Source organism: Bos grunniens, chromosome 9 (assembly GCF_055505025.1).
Source record: "Bos grunniens cultivar Pamir isolate PY7600 chromosome 9, Bosgru_T2T1.0, whole genome shotgun sequence".
Classification (NCBI taxonomy): Eukaryota; Metazoa; Chordata; class Mammalia; order Artiodactyla; family Bovidae; genus Bos; species Bos grunniens.
In genome coordinates, this window is record NC_141173.1 from 96,439,919 (window position 1) to 96,460,375 (window position 20,457).

At 48.4% G+C, this 20,457-nt stretch overlaps 1 protein-coding gene across 1 annotated transcript in view; it reads left to right on the forward strand.

Moving 5' to 3' along the window:
• Positions 1-1,858: 1,858 nt before the first annotated feature.
• Positions 1,859-20,457, forward strand: part of FNDC1 (fibronectin type III domain containing 1) — a 109,983-nt gene continuing 91,384 nt past the window's right edge. Inside the window, exon 1 of the mRNA XM_086318594.1 lies at positions 1,859-2,178. Coding sequence (XP_086174720.1) covers positions 2,067-2,178 — 112 coding nt within the window. The 5' untranslated portion in view covers positions 1,859-2,066. The remainder of the gene's footprint in view (positions 2,179-20,457) is intronic.

Below are 20,457 nucleotides of genomic sequence, written 5' to 3' on the forward strand. Positions count from 1 at the left end.
TCCATCCTAAAGGAAATCAGTCCTGAATATTCATTGGAAGGACTGATGCTGAAGCTGAAAGTCCAATACTTTGGCCACCTTATGTGAAGAACTGACTCATTGGAAAAGATTCTGATGCTGGGAAAAGTTGAAGGCGGGAGGAGAAGGGGATGACAGAGGATGAGATAGCTGGATGGCATCACCGACTCAATGGACATGAGTTTGAGTGAACTCTGGGAGTCGGTGAGGACAGGGAAGCCTAGTGTGCTGCAGTTCATGGGGTCACAAAGAGTCAGACATGACTGAGCGACTGAACTGAGCTGAACTGAACTGAACTCTGTGCTTGGTACTGTGATGACCTTTTTGGGGGACAGACAGGATGTAAATATAAATCTTTATTCTCATACTCCTACAGATGGGGGCAGGTACTGGTCAGGACTCATAGGTTATGTGGGATAGACACCCCACTCCAACTTAGCTAAAGTAAAATTTGTCTCCCAGAAGCAATCTTCAGAAGTGCACTTGCCCACCTGGCAATTCTTTCTCCCTAATTGGTTTTCCCCCACTTGGGCATCTTTGAGGAAGGGCATACCTCAGACTTTTTCACCAAGTCCAATGAAAAAAGTCCTGATTTGACTGACCTGGCTTGGGCCACCGGCGATCCTTGGACGATCCTTGGCGATCCTTTCCCATCCTTGGGGTGGGAAAGAAGGTGGTTAAGAGGGGAGCCCCACCGGAGCCCCTTGGAGTAGAGGAAGGGGTTACTGTTCCCGAAATAAAAGCAGAGAGGAGGGAGCGCTGCGGAAAACCAAGGCTCCATGAATCGGTGGGGAAAGATGTCAAAACTAGGGAGTAATTACACATCAAAATGATTGCAAATTACAAGAGCTCTGGGAGCTCACAGACCTTGCGGGATAAAGGAAGAACGAATCCTCACGGGGACCCAGGAGAAAGTTTTCCAGAAAGGCAAACCGTAGGATTCTGCCGTTGCTGGGTGCTCACGGGGGCAAGAGGTACCTGCCAGGGCTTAATGGCTTGGATGCGTTTCCTTTCCGAAAAGAGACGCTGCGTTTCACTTTTTCATCAGTCTAGAATTTGTCTGACAACCTTTCCCTCTATGCGGAAGGACACAGGCCTGGGGGCCGTCACAGTGGAGGGCTACCTCGACCTCAGGTTGTGAGCTGCAGCCGCATCAGGACGGCCAGGAGGCTGCTGGCGACCCCGGCGCCTGGGCGCGGAGCGAGGACCGGCCGGCTGCAGACGTCCGGGTAGCCTCCAGGGGCGCTCCCAGTCCGCTTCCAGGTGGGGAGCTGACCACAGACAGGTGGAAATCAGGATGGGGAACCCTAAGCCGTGTTATCATCATAGAGATCGGAGTTTGTGAGAATAGGCAAGCGCTCCGCTTTTCTTTGCGCGTTTACAGAACGCTTCCTTTGAACCCAGTTCACCGGCTCCGCACAAGACAGCCGGGAGCAGCGGTGTCCAAGGACACGAAACCCCCTTTCTAACGCGGGGTGTGGGGAAGGCGGGGGTGAGCCGCAGGGGCGACGGCCGCGTGCGGATCGAGGTGAAGGAGCCTGGCCAGGGTCCCCACCGGGGACGCCAAAGGTCTTTATTTAAGGTGACAGAGGGCACACCTGGGCTTGGCGACGACTGGACGTGACGGGCCCTTTTTTGAGCCAGCAAGCCAGAGAAGATTAGACGCCCGGGGCGCCCCCCAATCCCGCGTTTTCAGACCCGCCCAGAGGTTTTCCGCCGCTCTCGGGCACCCGGAGCCCCGGCCCCGCGCCCCGCCCGCCTCGGGCCCCCACCCCCGCCGCCCTCGCGCCGGCAGGGGGAGCCAGCGCGCGGCTAAAAAGCGCGGCCGGCGGCCGGCGGCCTCAGTGCGGAGCGCGGCGGCCGGGGCGCGGGGCCGGAAGCTCTCGGCGAGGGGCCAGGGGCGCGCGGGCGCGGCGCAGAGCGCTCAGACGCATACCGACGGCGGGGACCCGACGGCACCCCCTCCGCACTCCCGGACTCTCGCCCAGCGCCTGCCCGCCCTCCCGCCCGCCGCCTGGCCCAGTCGGCCGCGCACCCCGGGGCTCGCGATGGCCCCCGAGGTCCGGGCGTCCCATCGCGCGCGGCGCCCGCTGCCCTGGGCGGCGCTGCTGCTCCTAGCTGCGCTGCTGCCCGTCGTCTCCCCGGCGGGGGCTGCTCCAGGTACGCGCAGTCCCGGGCTCGGGCGCCGGGCTCTTTGCGCCTCTCTGTCCACTTTCCGTGCGCCCCTCGACCGCCTGTCGCTCCGGGCACCGCCGCCCTCCCTGCTCTGTACTGACTGCATGTCGGGTCCCTAACCTGTGCGTCCTCATCGTTCGCGAGTCCCGGCGTGGAGGGGCGACTGGGGACGAGGGGGTCCCGGTATTCGGTGCCTCGCGCGCGGGAGGCGAGCGCAGGGACACGGTTAGCCTCAGGGGACCTCAGTTTCCTCGGTTTCAATTTTGCCGTCGAATGCCCGGAATCGGACATCCCAGGAACATTCAGGCAAAGAAAAGCCTGGGGAAAAAAAAAAAAGTGGGGGGCGCGGGAGGAAAAGAAAAGTGACCTTTTGGCGCTGCGGTGGGAGTGAGGGCGATGCTTTCCTTCGCCCAGAATTTCCCCCCGGGGGCATCCTTCTTTTCCTCTTGTTCACCTGCCCCGAGGCACGGATGTCTGGTGTGTGGTGGACGGTTCCCGGGAGACCAGAGGGAGGCGGACAGGCAGGACACGTCCACGAGCGCGCGGGGAGAGCCGTGAGCCGCCGCGGGGCGGTCGGGTACCTCGGTGCCCAAGGAGAAGCCCGACTCTTAGGGTGCATCTTGGTGGGAACTTTGGAGCTGGGAGAGGACTTCTGTCTTGAGAGGAGAGAGGGGAAGCCGGGAATCGGTTCGGGAGGACCTCACCCTTCCCCTAAGGCCGAGGCTGGGCACGGGGTGGGGGGCTGAAAGGTGAGCAACTGCTTTTCCGAAAATGCAAGCGCGCTGTGTTCACATTTCTCGCAGGTTTCCTGCAGAGACAGAGACAAGGGTTTTCATCCCCAAGCCGTTGGTGGTCTTTGTTTCCACCTCCTGTGCAGGCATTTTCACACGACACTGTGTGGATTTTATTTATGTCATCGGTTTGTAGGAATCCAAGAAATGGACATTTTTGTTGATACTGTTCACTCTCAGCTGGGTTATAAAAAATTCAGACGCGATTCCAAGGAGGGCTACTTGCTTTGTGAGACTATTTCGGATCTCGAGTGCCCTCTTACTACAAGTGAAAGGGGGAAAGGGCCACACTGCTTGGTGACTCTTTTCGGTGGGTGCCTCATGTGTAACGCTTGCTTCAGGATTATGCCAAGTGCTGAGATGCCACTTGTTCATAAAAGGCTGTTCCAGCTGTGGGTTTTTTCCTCTCTGTTAGCTACTTCTAGGAAAGCATTGTCTGAATATTTTTTATAGCATTTTTATCAATAATAAGACTTTTAAAACCTTTCACCTACAACCCATGGCTTTTTTTACCCCTCTAAATTAAAATTCTCTGAATGTTGAGAAAGTTTTTTTTATCAGAAAGCAGACTGAAATTGGGGCCAGTGCCATGCCTTGGACCTGCTAGACTGCACTGCCACCTGCTTGATGGGTTACATTTGAGTGGGTCTGAGGTCTGGGTGGCTTGCGATTGCTCCCGGGACCCAGCTGTGTTCCGTGCTGCTGCTTCTCTCGCCTTCTGCTCTGTAAATCACTGAGCTGTGGAATGTTGGAGCTGGAACGCTTGCTGGCACTTCTCTCTACTGTGTTGACGTGGGATTTGCAGGAAAATGATGACCAGACTAGAAGCAGACAAAGGAGGACAAGCATATTTTGAAAAGCATATCCTCTGCCTTTAAATGACAGAAAGAAAGGAACAGACGGAACCTGCCGAAAGCTCCCCGGTGCTGGGGAAGAAATCGGGGTCACAAAATGTATTTCATCTGCTTCTCCGGAAGGCTTCCTGTCTGTCTTGCTGTGATAGCTACAGTCACTGCTCCAGACTTGTACTCTGGGTGTTAGAGCAGGGCTGTGGACACACTGCTTCCTCTCTGGCTCAACCGATGCACGGGCTTAGCAAGCTTCTTGAGTCAGAGCCTCTCCTAGTCCCCAGACCTTTGGGACCAGAATCCCTGTAATGAAATCCCCCAGAGACAGATTCCTAGTGGTGGACCCACCACAGCTCAGAGGAATTTTCTTTAAAGCAGAGATGATTTGCAGGGCATGCTGAAGACCTAAATAAACCCTTCATCTTGATGGTCAGTTAAAATGTAAAACGAAAAAAGCAAGTGATGCCTTTCACCCCCTCCGCCCTCCCTACAATAAAATACAACCCAACCATTAAAATTATGATTGCACTTGTCAGTCTGATAAGACAGTTTTCTAGAAACCATATAAGAACACACACACACACACACACACTGTCATATGTTTATAATGGTTATCTTAGGGTGGTTTGGGGTGATTTATTTTTCTTTAAAGCTTGAAGACTCTTTCAGGGAATCCTCAAGGTCAAAGCAATTTTCAAAGTAATACTAAGATACTATTTGCCTTTTTCACAGTGTTAGTATCTGTGGAGACAGTACAAAAGTTTAGTGGGAAAACTGGTGGTGCTTTAGGGTGAATCTTGGCATTGGTGCCCTCATGAACTCAGGCTCATTGTATCTTTCAGACTTTTGAAGAAAGGATATGCTAGTTTCAATGAAGAATGTCCTTGGTGCAAGAATAAAAGTGGTAGATTTTACCAAATCTCTACCCTTGTATGCATGTCTTTTTAATATGCTGTGTGAAGAAATGGGAAAGGCATGATTAGTACTTCTTCTGACAGCCCATGTTCATCAGTGAAGTGGAAGTGTTAGTCGCTCAGTCATGTCTGACTCTTTTCGACCCCATGGACTGTAGCCCACCGGCTCCTCTGCCCACAGGGTTTTCCAGGCTACCCAAGGAGTGGGTAGCCATTCTTTTCTCCAGGGGATCTTCCCGACCAGGGATCGCACCCATATCTCCTGCACTACAGGCGGATTCTTTACTGTCTGAGCTACCAGGGAAGTTCTTTGGTAATTGTGCAGGAAAGCAGTTGTGTGATGGTGTGAGGTGTGAGCTGAACTAGCTGCTCTTTTTTACGGAACACCACCTTGACTAGAAAGAACGGCTGTGAACAAACCCGTTATTTTGACTTAGGTATTTGGCAGACATCTCATAAAATGAACAAAGGTAGGCTGCTGCTTCTGGTAGAATAACTGCTCATGCCAGTGAGAAAATGTAAGCTGTCAAGTGAAAATTAGAATTTTGCCAAGTCACCGCCAACATCCTAAGCTTGAATGTGTCCCACTATTTAGACAATTTTCTAACAAGATAGGTGGTGATATAAATGATTTTGGAATACTGTGTTATAAAATGTATCAGCGTTTAGATGCTCTGCACAGCCCAGTGAGCTGGTAAATCCAGGTGACTGCTGCACAGTGTTATGAAAACTTGCCTGGCTAAAAGATCCATCGAAGTTCAAAATACCCCAGTGGGTTTTTAGTGTAACAAAATGTGAGAAATTCTTTATATGGTTTCAGATTGTACACTGCAGGTAACCTTTAAGGAACTACAACTTGATGAGTTTTGGTGTAGTATCAAAGACTTTCCAAACTTATCTGTAAGGCTATTGAAGTACTTTTCCAATATCTGTATGAGGCCTGATGTTTTTAGGGGACTCCAGTGAAAACAATATACTGCAATAGGTTACAACTGGATAGGAGATCCTTCTGTCCTCCATGAAAGAGACTTGTCAAAATGCCCAAAATGCCATTCTTCTCATTATTATTTTTTGTTTTGGAAAACAGTTTATTATAAAATCCAGTTTGCTATGACAGCTTGTAATTGTTTACTATTGCTATTTCAACATGAATCAATACAACAACTACTACTACTACTAAGTCGCTTCAGTCATGTCCAACTCTGTGTGACCCCAGAGATGGCTCCCCCATCCCTGGGATTCTCCAGGCAAGAACACTGGAGTGGGTTGCCATTTCCTTCTCCAATGCATGAACGTGAAAAGTGAAAGTGAAGTCACTCAGTCGTGTCCGACTCCCAGCGACCCCATGGACTGCAGCCTACCAGGCTCCTCCATCCATGGGATTTTCCAGGCAAGAGTACTGGAGTGGGGTGCATCAATAGGTATGTAGATTAACCTCTTCCAAGATTTAATTTCTAGTAAGTAGACATAAACATAACCTCTGTGAGATCCTCATTAATTTAAGCATAGAAAGGAATCTGAGAACAGGAAGTTTGATGACAACTGGTGTATAGAAAGGAAGTAGGCTCAAATCAAGGTGTGTGGGTTTGTCTCCACGCTATCACCCTTCACCTGCCCTGTGACCTCAGGCTAGTTAGTCAATCCCCATTAGACCAAGTAAATAGATTCCTTCTCCCCTAGAAGCCCTCATAGGCTCTCCTGTGGCCCAGGCTCCATGCAGCTCTTAGGTTTCCCTCCTCCTTCTGTCCTCTGAAAGGAGTGGGTGAGCTTCCCCTCTCTTTTTATCTTGTGCATTGGACTCCCTCTCCTCAGATGAAAAAAACTGTTTGTTTTTTGTCAACTGAGCACAGAATTCACTAGTAGTGTTTAGAGGTTGTGATAGAATTGCAGAGCGATAACTTGTGTCCCTGGAAAGTTATCACCGGTCAGTTCCAGGGTACCACCTTACCAAGACCATCCCTAGCTCTGTTTAAGACCTAAGGGCCCATTCCCCCAAAACTGGCCTGGTTGGAGATGAGGAGTGGAGGGGTGTATTAGTTTCCTTTTGCTGTTGTAACAAGTTGCCGCAAACTTAGTGGCTTTAAATAACACACATTTGTTATAGTTCTGGAGGTTAGAAGTCTGAAATGGGCCTCACTGGGCTAAAATCAAGGGTCGTGTTCCTTCTCGGTGCTTGAGGGAAAATGCATTTCTCACCCTTTCCAGCTTCTAGAGATGCTGACATCCTCAGCTGGTGGCCTCTCCAGCAATGACCTCACTCTGCTTGTATCCACGCATCACCTTCTCTGACCTTCCTTCTCCCTCTTTCGCTCATAGAGACTCTTGTGATTACATTGGATGGTCCTTAACTTAATCACATGTGCAAAGTTGATTTTTCTGTGTGAGGTCATGCATTCACAGGTTCTGGGGATTAGGACATGCACATTTTGGGGGGGCATTATTCTGCCACTGCATGGGGTGAGAGTGGGGGGAGGTGATTAGATGCAGAGATTTCAGGAAAGTCTCCATGACTTTGCTGATAAGAAGCAGATCCTTTTTACTGGTCCCTTTGGAATTTGGGAGTTTCTTGAGTTACAATAAAACTTCTTATCAGAAGGTTTCATTTCAGTTAGAAAATATGGGGGTCAGTATTTAAATATATAAAGATAAAGAAAAGAATATATATGTATATGTAATCAGATGTTTAGCCATAGAATATTTATGTTAGGATACACCTGAAATTGAAAACTTGGCTGCCTTTGGGGAGGACTGGGTAACTGGGGGCTGGGGATGGATATTTCATTATTTTAGTAGACAACATTAGAGCATTTGGAATCAGGGAGATACTGGTTAAACACATGGCCAACATCCTTTTTTCCTTCTAAGATGTTATACTTGTCTTTCCCTTTTTTTTAATCTTTTATTTTTTATACATATTTTTTATTTTTTCTATATATATTTTTCTATATATTTTTTATCCTTGTTTTAGTTACAAAGAAGGTGGATTTAATTTAATTTGGGGGAATTGTGTTACTATTATCATCTTATTAAGGAAAGTTCTCCAGGATGGATCAGATGGTTAAAATTTAGAAATTTTGAATAAGGAATTTTTGTGGCCCTGAGTATTAGGTGACATCATGTGGAAGACATTTTTTTCCTCCCAGTTTCTTCCCTTTTCGGCTCCCGGCCTGGCGCGCGGCAGTGTTTGCGGCCCACGGCCCTTAGAGGGCGCTCCGGGCCTTCCCGCTGCGCGGCGCTGCCCGCTGGCCCCTCGCTTTGCGGCCCCAGTGGTTGGGGGGCTTTACAGAACACACGTTCAGTTACTTGCTTTGGTTTTCCCTTAGTGTTTCACTTTTTTTTTTTTTTTCATTTCTGCTACTCACTGGAGCTTCCTTCAGATATTAAGCTGGGAAGGACACATCACTCATTGTGATGCCTGCAAGTTATCAATTTTCACCTGACTGCTGGTGAGAAAGAACTTGAAACCTACACCTAAAGCTGAGGTCAGCAGCCCTTTGTAGCTGCTGGGGTACCCCTGGAATCTGCGGGTTCCAGCCAGAGCCGCAGCAGCTGGAGGATGGGTGAGGACCGGGGACCCCATGGGGTGGTGCCTGCCTTCTGGGTGCTGGAGGTCATTTTTGAGTGAGTTTTAGTGAAACTGTCTCTCTCAATATCCACCCCCCTCCATGCTCTGTGGATTCTTTTTGTATTCAGGGACACTGATGCAAATCCTAAGATGGGTTTAATAAGTGCCCCAAAATAACTCAGTTCAGTTCAGTTCAGTCACTCAGTCATGTCCGACTCTTTGCGATCCCATGGACCACAGCCCGCCAGGCCTCCCTGTCCATCATCAACTCCCGGAGTTCACTCAAACTCATGTCCATTGAGTCAGTGATGCCATCCAGCCATCTCACCCTCTGTTGTCCCCTTCTCCTCCTGCCTTCAATCTTTCTCAGCATCAGGGTCTTTTCCAATGAGTCGGTTCTTTGCAGCAGGTGGCCAAAGTATCGGAATTTCAGCTTCAGCATCAGTCCGTCCAATGAATATTCAGGACTGATTTCCTTTAGGATTGGCTGGTTGGATCTCCTTGCAATCCAAGGGACTCTCAAGAGTCTTCTCCAACACCATAGTTCAAAAGCATCAATTCTTTGGCACTCAGCTTTCTTTATAGTCCAACTCTCACATCCATATATGACTACTGGAAACACCGTAGCTTTCACTAGACAGACCTTTGTTGGCAAAGTAATGTCTCTGCTTTTAAAGATGCATTTCAGGGTTAGAAGGTTGATTTACGTGGCCAGATGGTTGGTCCCAGCCAGCAAACGTGGATTGCGGATGCACCTGTGTGGCTTGTGCACAGGTGGGTGGACAGTGGGTCCCTGCGCCCCCATGCCGTGGCTGGAACCAGTTAGCATCATGATAAGCAATCCGAGCAGCTCTGCAACCATGGCTCCTAATTTGAGATGACTCCGCATTTGTCTGCCCATGCAGTCCCACCAACACTTACCACAGCTGGACTTTCCAGGGCTGGGCAGGGCCAAAGAGGTTGGAGAGCTGAGGGGGCACGTGTGGTCTTCCTGGGAGCTCAGAGGAACAACCCCAGCCCAGGCCAGGTCAGGTGAGGGTGGCCGGGGCACCTGGGCCCCACGAGCTGCCGTCTGAACCAGGCCAGGGCGCCTGTTAACACTGACAGGTTCTCTGGGGCAACAGAGGGGAAAGCGGCCAGCACCATCTCCTGAGGGCAGTACCACCTCATCCTCGTAGAGTTTTATAAAAATAAAATCCTCTGCTGAGACGGCTCAGCCTGTCCGCACTGGCGATGGCCTGGTTGTGTGGTTGTCACCCACGGCTCCCACCTAGCACGTGGAGAGCGGAGGTGAGGCTGTTCCACTGAAGCTGGGGCGGGGGTGAGTGGGTGCAGGGTGGGGGTGTAGGGGTAAAGGGGGTGGGGGGTTTATTGTGCTTGCTGTGGGTCAGTTTGAAGAAAGCTTTAACGGATTGTTGCCCTAGACAAAAATGTTAGGGCTGAACAGGACTGTACCCAGCGTCACCAGTGGGTAGTCAATTTAGGGGATGACTGTCAGTTCAGAGTTTGCATGCTCATGCCTAATGACTTTCCATCCTTATCTGTCTGTAAGTGCTACTCTTGTTCCATCTTGTTCATATGTTCCATCTGCAGCATGTTTTAAAGGGAGATAACCTATTATTCTTAATAAATCTTATGAAGTCACATTTTTCTCACAATCTACTTCTTGTTCACTCATAGTGTATAATTAAAACAAGCTGTGAATTTCACCTATATTTCGTAAACTCATATCTTACATGCAATCTATGCTTACTGCTTCATTCTGTTTGTTTTTCTTGTGCTTTATGGCAGATTACAATAGGGCTTTGGACGACTTTATAGTGTAAAAGATTCTTTTTTTTTTTAATGGTTTTTAGAAGTTTTTATTTTCAGGGAGTTGTAGATTCTCTTTGCAATTGTAAGAAGTGATGCAGAGAGCCGGTGACCGTCCCCCGGTTTCTCCCCCAGGTAACATCTTGCAGGGCTGCAGCGCACTGCCCTGGGTGGGCAGCTGATGTTGGTGCCATGTGTCGACTTTATCCAGCGCGCCCCAGTGTCATGTGCTTTTCTGTGTGTGTGTGTGTATGTGTGTGTGTGTGATTTCTCCACACGTGTAGCCTGTGCAACCACCATAGTCGAGATACAGAACAGTCCATCAGAAGGACCCCTCCCACTCCTCTTTGGCAGCCATGCCCACCTCCCTTCTTCACCCCCTTCTTGGCCACCACCAATCCATTCTCCATCTTTGTAATTTTGTCGTTTCAAGAATGTCATATCAGGGACTTTCCTGACAGTCCATTGATGAAGGCTCCATGCTTCCACTGCAGGGAGTTCCGGAGGGCGTCTAATCCCTTGTTGGGGAACTGAGATCCCTAACTGTGTGCATACTGAGTGGCATGACCAAAAAAAAAGAAGTCACATCATATCAATGGACTTGTATATGTAACCTTTTGAAATTGGCAAAAGCCTGTTTTTAAAAAGTATATGTTAGCACTTTCTGCTTGAGATCACAGCAGTTAGTTTGCCCATATTTTCTGTGTGTACTTGGATACTCCGGTGAGGAATCTGGCATGGCAGGAAAGGGCCACGCCCACCCTGGTCCATGCCATCGTACCCGGATTATTGCAGTAGCCTTCTCACTGGTTCCCCTGCTCCTGCCCTCTCCCCCTACACTCTGTTTTCAACCCCCCAGCACAGTGGTTCTCATGATGCATGAAGTCACATAACCTTCTGTCTCTCTCAGACAGAAAACCAATCCCGAGCAAGTTTTTGAGGCTGCACATAATCATCTTCCACAGCAGGCCCTCCCTCACCTTCAGCATCCATCCCCGAGCCTCCTTGCTGGCTCCGTGTGTGCTGGGTACCTCCCAGCCCCAGGGCCTTTGCACTTGCTGTTCCATTGGCCTGAACAACTGTCCATAAACACTTACGGGATATCCCTCATTGTCTTCAGGTTCTTTATGGGATATCATCTTCTCACGAGGTCTCACCTGACCACGCCCCACCATTTAACAGTGTAATCCTACCCCTACCCTGCACCGCTTCTTATCCCAGCTTTATTTTTCTCCATAACCTCTGTCTCTACCTGAGAGTGTGTGTATTTCACGTGTGTGGTGGTAATTGCCTGTCTTCCTCCTCTGGAACCAAAGCTCCATGATCATATGATGTTAGGTCAGTTTTGTTCACTGAAGTCTCCCCATTGCCTCGAATGCTGTCTGGAAGTAGGGGTGCTTAGTGAATATTCACTGAATGATCGGGTGTGCTTTCTTTGGCAGTAATTACATATGACATTTGTTGTTTGTTGTTTAGTCGCTAAGTCGTGTCCGACTCTTTGCAACCCCATGGAGTGCAGCACATCTGGCTTCCCTGTCCTTCACCATCTCCGGTACTTTGCTCAAACTCCTATGCTGGTGATGCCATGCAACCATCTCATCCTCTGTCGCCCCCTTCTCCGCCTGCCTTCAATCTTTCCCAGCATCAGGGTCTTTTACATGGTAGGTATACTCATTTCCTAGTCCTTCCAGTGAATATTCAGGATTGATTTCCTTTAGGATAGACTGGTTTGATCTCCTTGCTGTCAACAGGGACTCTCAGGAGTCTTCTCCAACACCACAGTTTGAAAGCATCAGTTCTTTGGTGCTCAGCCTTCTTTGTAGTCCAACTCTCACATCTGTACATGACTACTGGGAAAACCATGGCTTTGACTCTATGAACCTTTGTCAGTAAAGTGATGTCTCTGCTGTTTAATATGCTGTCTAGGTTGGTCATACTTTTCTTCCAAGGAGCAAGTGTCTTTGAATTCCGTGGCTACAGTCACCATCCGCAGTGATTTTGGAATCCAGGAAAATAAAGTCTGTCACTGCTTCTGCTTTTTGTGTGTGTTGACCTGACGCCAGCTTGGTGTGTAGGCTGGTGGGTGTGGGGCAGGTGCGTGCATCCCTCTCACCTGAACCAGTGGGTTTTGAGGAGTGTTGGCTTGTGTTGGAAGTCCCACCTGTGGTGAGAGTGAAGAACTTTATTTACATGGTTGTTGTTGTTTAGTCACTAAGTGGTGCCCAACTCTTTGCGACCCCATGGACTGCAGCACACCAGGCCTCCCTGTCTTTCACCATCTCCTGGAGCTTGCTCAAACGCAAGTCTATTGATTTGGTGATGGCATCCAACCGTCTCATCCTCTGTTGTCCCCTTCTCCTCCTGCCTTCAATCTTTCCCGGCATCAGGGTCTTTTACATGATAGATACACTCATTTTCCAGGGCTGCCAGGACAAGGGGCCACAATCTGCATGGCCCTTTAAACAACAGAAGTTTATTTTTCCATAGGTCTGGAGAGTAGAAATCTGAGATCTGCAGGGCAAGGTGGTACTCTTTCTGAAGGCTCTAGGGAAGAATCCTTCCTTTCCTTAGCTTCTGGAGATTTCCAAAATCCTTGATGTTTCCTGGCTTGTGGACGCATCACTCCATCTATCTCTCTTGTCACATGGCATTTTCCCTGTGTGTCATCTAATGAGGATATTAGTCATATGGAATCAAGGCCACCCCTAGTCAAGCATGATTTCATCTTAATGTGATCACATCTACAAAAACCTGTTTCTAAATCCCATCCACAGGTCCTGGGTGTTAGGACCCAACGTATCTTTCTGGAGAACACAGTTCAACCCACGATGTGTGGTATGCCTACATACCAACACGATTCCTTTTCAGTAGGTGAAAGAATTCACACAGCCTCCAGCACTGGCCTGGAGCGGAGATGTGGGCAGACACGAGTCACTGTGTTGCATTGTGTGCTGAACTGTCAACCCAGAGCTTCAAACACCTACACACATTCAGTGAGCCGCATTCATAGATCCAGCCTGGCTACAGCCTTCATTCATAAAGTAAGTGATTAAACAGTTAACTCAGGGAAGTCCCCTGAGATGGAAATGGCAACCCACTCCAGTATTCTTGCCTGGAGAATTCCACGGACAGAGGAGCCTGGTGGGCTACAGTCCATGGGGTCTTAAAGAATTGGACACGACAGAGTGACTTTCACTCCCTCACTCAGGTCTCCTATGGACAAGTAACTCTGCTCGGCTCTAAGGCACAGGCTATAAAGACTTATTAAAGGAGCTGGAATTGCTGTAACAATAAATAATGGCATCAAATGTGATCAGTAGCAATATAAGATCACCTAGTACTTTCTAACAACTTCCACCTGCCAGAGAGTGTTAAGTTGTGAATGTTTTTACACTGATGTACCTAGAATTGTAAGATTGACATGTGAGTGAAGTCACTCAGTTGTGTCGGACTCTTTGAGACCCCATGGACTACCAGGGAGCCTACCAGGCTCCTCTGTCCATGGGATTTTCCAGGCAAGGGTACTGGAGTGGGTTGCCATTTCCTTCTCCAGGGGATCTTCCCAACCCAGGTATCGAACCTGGGTCTCCCGCATTGCTGGTAGATGCCTTACCACCTGAGCCACCAGGGAAGGTTGACAAGGGGAACCACCGAATTTGTCCGAGGACTTGGCCTGGTGGGTGCACTTCGAAGTTGATGCAGTCTGCATGATTTTTGTGTAGTAAAAGTTGGGATGTGTGACTGTCTTTTATCTGGGTTGTGTTCCCTAGTGGAGATGTCTAGGTGGCAGCCTGGCTTTCCCAGCATGTCTGACTCCCTGACACTCTTTGTGTCACAGAAAGACACCACGTTCTCTTTCTGCTGTAACCACCCCTGGCCCTGCTGCTTTTAGTACCATTTTCTATGGGCTTCCCTGGTGGCTCAGCTGGTAAAGAATCTGCCTGCAATGAGGGAGACTTGGGTTCGATCCCTGGGTTGGGAAGATCCCCTGGAGAAGGGAAAGGCTACCCACCCCAGTATTCTGGCCTGGAGAATTCCACGGACTGTATAGTCCATGGGGTCGAAAAGAGTTGGACACGACTGAGCGACTTTGACTTCACTTCACTACCCTACCCAACAATTTCTTTAGATTATTTTCTAATAGACTGGAAGGGTTGAAGCATCTTCTTATGTTGAATAACTCTCAGAATCCACAAACGTACCTACGGATATCGACGCAAACCACAGTGAAAGGGAAGAGAAAAGAGGGACAGAGAATATGATGCTCCCTGCCTGAGACCTGGGCTGATCCTGTCTTAGAGTTGTCATGACGACACTTTGACTCTAATACCCAGGAAGGAAGACCTCTGGGAGATGAGACACGGCTATTGTCTGAGCATGTTGTGTGTCTCTCTTTTGTCTCAGAGATCCTGTGAGAGGTCTCTGGGGTGAGTTCCACAGGGTCCACTGATGCTCTGAAGTAGTAATGAGTTTTCGTTGCAGGGAACAACTCAGGAACATTCTGAGGGATAAAGGGCAGACTGGATGAAAATTTTAAGAGATTCAGTTCAGTTCAGTCACTCATTCGTGTCCGACTCTTTGTGACCCCATGGACTGCAGCATGCCAGGCCTCCCTGTCCATCGCCAACTCCAGGAGTTTACTCAATGTCCATTGAGTCAGTGATGCCATCCAACCATCTCCTCCTCTGTAGTCCCCTTTTCCTCCTGCCTTCAATCTTTCCCAGCATTGGGGTATTTTCAAATGAGTCAGCTCTTTGCATCAGGTGGGCAAACATTTAAGAGATTAAATGTCCTCTTAGAATTCAAGCTGTGGAGAGCACTGAGACCACACTTTGTTCTCCAGTCATCCCAGCCTGGGGAGGACTTTCTGACCCTTGATAATGTATATTGTTTGTCGCACTCAACTGGTGTTTCCCGTCGGATGCCCTTGTTCCTCTTCTCAGATGCCAACAGGGTGCTGCCCTCAGGAGACTGAACACCTCTGTTTTTCGTGCCTATCTGTGATTGCTTCTCTTGTATCCCAGGCCAGTGCCTTGGTTAGTAATCCCATGCCACCCAATCGACACATTCAGAGCTGTTTACCTTTGAAGGTGGGCTTCCCAGTTGGGTCAGTGGTAAAAAAATCTGCCTGCCAGTGCAGGAGATGTGGGTTTGATCCCTGGGTCAGGAAGTTCCCCTGGAGGAGGAAATGGCAACCCGCTCCAGTTTTCTTGCCTGGAGAATCCCATGGTCCATAGGGTCACAAAGAGTCAGACATGACTGAGCGACTGAGCATGCAAGCACCTTTGAAGGTGGGGGAACGTGTTGGGGTTTGACTGGGGAGAACCATCTAGTCATGGGAAGGATTGAAGACTATTTTAGACACATCACTGATAGGCAGACTGAATAGGGGAAATGGGATTAGATGACCCAACTTTCCTCTTAACTCTCAAGATTTAAAAATTCTAGTAAGTACATTCTGTGAATTAATTCCCAAGAATGAGGAAGGTGAAAACCCAAGGCCCACTGACGCTCTGTGAGGAGGGAGCACTGGCCCAGAGCCCAGGTACTGGGAATCCTGCCGGGTCATTTTCTTTTGGGTTGAAATTGGTGACATCAATCCTGTGGCTCTTCTTCCTGTATCTCATATTGTTAAGTGCTTTATGATCTTCTTTCACATTTTATTCTCACATAAATCCTTTGAGGGTAGCCGTAGCAAAGGATGAAATTAAGTTTAATGTTTGCAGAGTGAAGCTTCAGTGGCATATTTGCTTGGTTTGGGGCTTTGAATAGGGAATATATATAGTTGTACTCAGTCATGTTTGACTCTTTGCAGCCGCATGGACTGTAGCCTGCTAGGCTCCTCTGCCTATGGAATTTTTCAGGCAAGAATACTGGAGTGGGTTGCCATTTCCTACTCCAGGGGATCTTCCCAACCCAGGGATTGAACCGGCATCTCTTGCATCTCCCACTTTGGCAGGTGGATTCTTTACCACTAGCACCACCTGGAAAGTACTTGAATAGGGTGGGCATGTCCTATTTACCAGTGGAGAAAAATGGGCTCTTCTCTGCCTTTACTTGACACTGATGGATATTCGCTTCTTCTTGAAAATCTCTCTACCCATGTCTGCCACGATGCAACCTGAATCCTGGTTCTCTATTTTATCACTAATATTTCAGATTTAAAACAACTTTGAGTCGTCTTTTAGACATCAGTGTTCTTTGGGTTCCATCAGAGATGCTAAGTAGACGGTTGAAAAACCCTGGTGCTCAGAGGAAAAGCCATTCGGGAACCATCAGCATGTGAATGGAGTTTTCAATCCTGGAACTCCATGTGCTAACTGAGAAGGCCCCGGAAGTGCACGCAGAGAAGAGAGTGGTCCAGAGCGGGGCTTGGAAGCACCTGAACGTTTGAGTCCTGGCAAAGAGGGAGGAGCTGAGAAAGGAGACTGGCGATGGGGAAGAGAAACCAGGGAGCAGGGTGTCCTAGAAGGCAGGAAATTGTGGGGTTGGAGGACAGGAGAGGTGCTTTCAGGAGGAGCATCATTCATGGGCTTGGAAGCACTTGAACGTTTGAGTCCTGGCAAAGACGGAGGAGCTGAGAAAGGAGACTGGCGATGGGGAAGAGAAACCAGGGAGCAGGGTGCCCTAGAAGGTGGGAAATTGTGGGGTTGGAGGACAGGAGAGGTGCTTTCAGGAGGAGCATCATTCATGTGGCTGGAAGAAGGGTAAGTCCAGGACCAGGAACGAGGATTCAGCAGCATGAAGTCCTCCTGACACTGACAAAAGCTCGCTCAGTGCAATGAGCTCCCGTGTCCCCGTGAATTCAGCTTCCACTGATGACTTTCAGTCTCATACCTTTGGCTCTGATTTCTCTCCAGGCCTCCATTTATTCCTTGTAGCTACAGTCAGGGCTGAGAGGCAACCAGACGTAGTAGACAGGACATGGTCTGTGGTTTCAGGCCACAGACAGTGGCCTGGCTGTGACCACTGTCACTTCGTAGCTGTGTGCCCTTGGCAAGTCACTCAACTCTCTAAGACTCCGTTCTTTCGTTTTTATTTTTGGTGGTGCTGGGTCTTTGTTGTGGTGTGGTGGGCTTTCTCTAGTTGCATCATGTGGGCTCCCCAGGTGGCTGAGTGGGGAAGAATCCATCTGCCAAACAGAAGACATGGGCTTGATCCCTGAGTTGGGATTGAGGGGAGGAAATGACAACCCATCCAGTGTTCTTGCCTGGGAGATGCCAAGGACAGAGGAGCCTGGTGGGTTACAGTCCATGGGGTTGCAAAGACTCTGACACGACTTAAGTGACTTAGCCTGTGTGTACGAACTCTTTTTAACCACCTGTGGATCCCTAGTGCAGAGCTCAGAATCTGACACATAGTAGGTACTCAGCAAATATCTGTTGCAGAAGTAAATGCAATGGCTGGCCTCAGTGGGCATGTAACATGTGTTCCTCGCCTTTCTCCTTTACTGCTGACTCTGGTTTTCCCTTTTCACCAACGGTCCTGCTGCAGTGCTTGAACTGCTTGCTTATTGGCTGTGTTGCTAATGTTTGCATCTCCACTGCTAGTTTATTTCCCTCTAAACCCATTCATAACCAGTAAGCTATTATCTGAAATATTAAAAGATTTTAAATGTGAAAATATATTTTAAAAAGTGATTATCCTCAGCCATCTGGGTTGTCACTGGATCTGTGCGGCTGGCTTCCGGAACTGTCAGCCTCAGTAACCCTGTTTTATACCTTCCTCTCCATAGCATTTTCTTGGCTTCTTTTCTAAGTGTATTTTTTAGGGAGCTCTGAGTAAGATGAGTGGTGATTTTAGCGACAGTAATGCCCAAGTATTTAACATAGTTAGACAATGACTTTCACATTTTGGGACAAGGAATGAATTTTCAAGGAGTTTTTTTTGGCTGGTGTGTCAAGCAGTTCGTAGTAGGCTGAATTTAAGCTGGACCAGCAAACAATGATTATTCTTTAAGAAACTATTTCTCAGCCGCGAACTGAATTTGAAGAATGTGCAAAAGATCCCACAAAAACCCAAGAAGGACTGGTTTCTGGGTTTCTGCTGCTGGTCAAGAGCAGGCAGGAGTCCTGTTATTCCCTTCTCTTACTTAGGCATTTTCTTTTCAGGGTCCTTTGTTTTCTTATGTTTTTCATAAATAAGTGTATCTATGGAATTCCTCCAATTTCATTTCCCTAAACCTTTCTGGGGGCTTCCCTGGTGGCTCAGCGGTAAAGAATCCACCAACAATGCAGAGGACACTGGTTCCAGAGGTCAGTTCGATCCCTGGGTCAGGAAGATCCCCTAGAGAAGGAAATGGCAACCCACTCCAGTATTCTTGCCTGGGAAATCCCATGGTCAGAGGAGCCTGGTGGGCTACAATCCACAGGGTCGCAAAGAGTCGGATACGACTGAGTGACCAAACTTTTACTTTCATTACACACATGGCATCGTCCCTGTAAGGGGACATGACTGAGCAACTAAACTACCACCATCAAACCATTCTGGAAAGTTGGTGGTTTTGATGGGGAAACATTCTTGTTTTTGTCTTGAAACAGTAGCTTTTGCTTACATTGCTTCCTGAATAAAATGGCCAAGGGCTGTAAAACCTTAACTACTAATGATCAAGTTCTGCCAGCTCTGCTGGTTCAGTTCACTCTAATTTCTCGTTGCATCAGTGTCTTTACTCAAGTTGGTGGCATTCTGACAAATAAAGCATTGACATTGTCAAAATCAAATTCCTGGAGTGGATCCCTTAAAAACAACAAACAGGAAGAAATTAAAGTTAAAAAAAAGTTTTCATTTAGAAATTAAGAGAAAAAAGTGACTTGTTTTTATGGACCCAGATAGGATGTTATCAAGGAGCAATGAATCGGGCTGCTAAAAACATGATATCTGGTGAGCAGTGGCTAAACAGATTAAGGAATCGTTTATCTTACTCACCAATAAACTCAGGGGCAGAGAGGCTCACAGGGACCCAGTATTTTCACTCTGCCGCTGCAGGCCAGGTCGTCATTCTCAGACTTGTCACTTGATTGATGCCGCAAGACGGCTGCTGCATCTCCAGGTATCTCCAGGTATTGACATACCAAGGCGGGATTAATGGAGGAAGATACAGAAGGCGAAAGCACATGACAGCAGGTCTTGACCCCCCCCTTTTTTTTAATGCTTTCCTGGAAGTGGCAGCAGTAACTTCCTCTTAAGTGTCATTGCCTGGAGTTGACCACGTGGCCACCCCTGGCTACAAGGGAAGCTGAAGGGTCATGAATATTTTGTACCCTCGCCTCTGCTGTAGAAGATGGTGAGAGAGGAAGAAGCTCGGCATGGCTCCTTGGTACCCAACCCACAATGTCTGGGCAGCAGTTTCTGAATTCAGTGCAGACTGCTAAACTGTTCTTAATTAGCTGGGAAACTTGGCTTGCCTGGGACTAGTAAAAAATTCAATTTAAAACATCTCAGAAAACATCTTGAGGGCAAAGGCAGATTCATTTTAAGAGTGTCCATTGGGCTTGAGTATTTGACTTTAGTTTTGCCACTTGCTGTTTGTCTTGAAGCAGAATTCTTTGCTGCTTCACTTTTTTGTGTTTTTCTGCTCTTTTGATATTCCCCAAGGTGGTAGTGGGGCGGGGGAAGGAGGAGAAAGAAAGAAGATAATGGAGGGGAATAAAATGAGGTTAAACTAGATTAGCAAAAATATTCTCGCTTTCTCTCGTCACTCCAGTTTTCCTCCAAATACAAACAACCAAGAATCTAGAACATTCTAAGCAAACTTTGTCCACTGGGAGCTGTTAACCGTTGAGGTGATAAGAGAGTGCTTGAATGACAGCCCTTGTTTACCAGCATCAGAGGACTGTGGCTGTGTCAAGGGTGCAAGTGGCCTTGGGTGGGAGGTTGGGGACCAAGGAGAAAGCCCTGCCAGTGTGACATTGGGCTCTTCCCCTGAGAAGTCCTCAAGTGCCCACACTGGCAGCCTCGAGCACAACCAGCTTGCATTCAGCCCCCGAGGGGAATAGTTTCCCAAAGCCGAGTGTGAGGATCTGCTCTGTCCATGACACAAGGCCTCCTGAAGCTGGTCCAGTGTGGAGGACGTTTGCACAGGGATGGATGCCCTTGGCACCGACTGTCCAGAGCGGGTGGAAAAGGACATAGACAAACTCTTACTTAAGGATTAGCCAGTGACTCGAATTTTGAGATTTGGAGGCTTCACTTCTTTGAGCTGATGGAGAAAAAATGTGATTCACAATTGTATGCAGTGACCATCTCATGCCCTTATAAGCACAGTGGCATGTATGCGTGTGAGTTTAGCCTTTTAGTCTGAATAAAACAATGCATTGTTGTTATCAAAATACTAG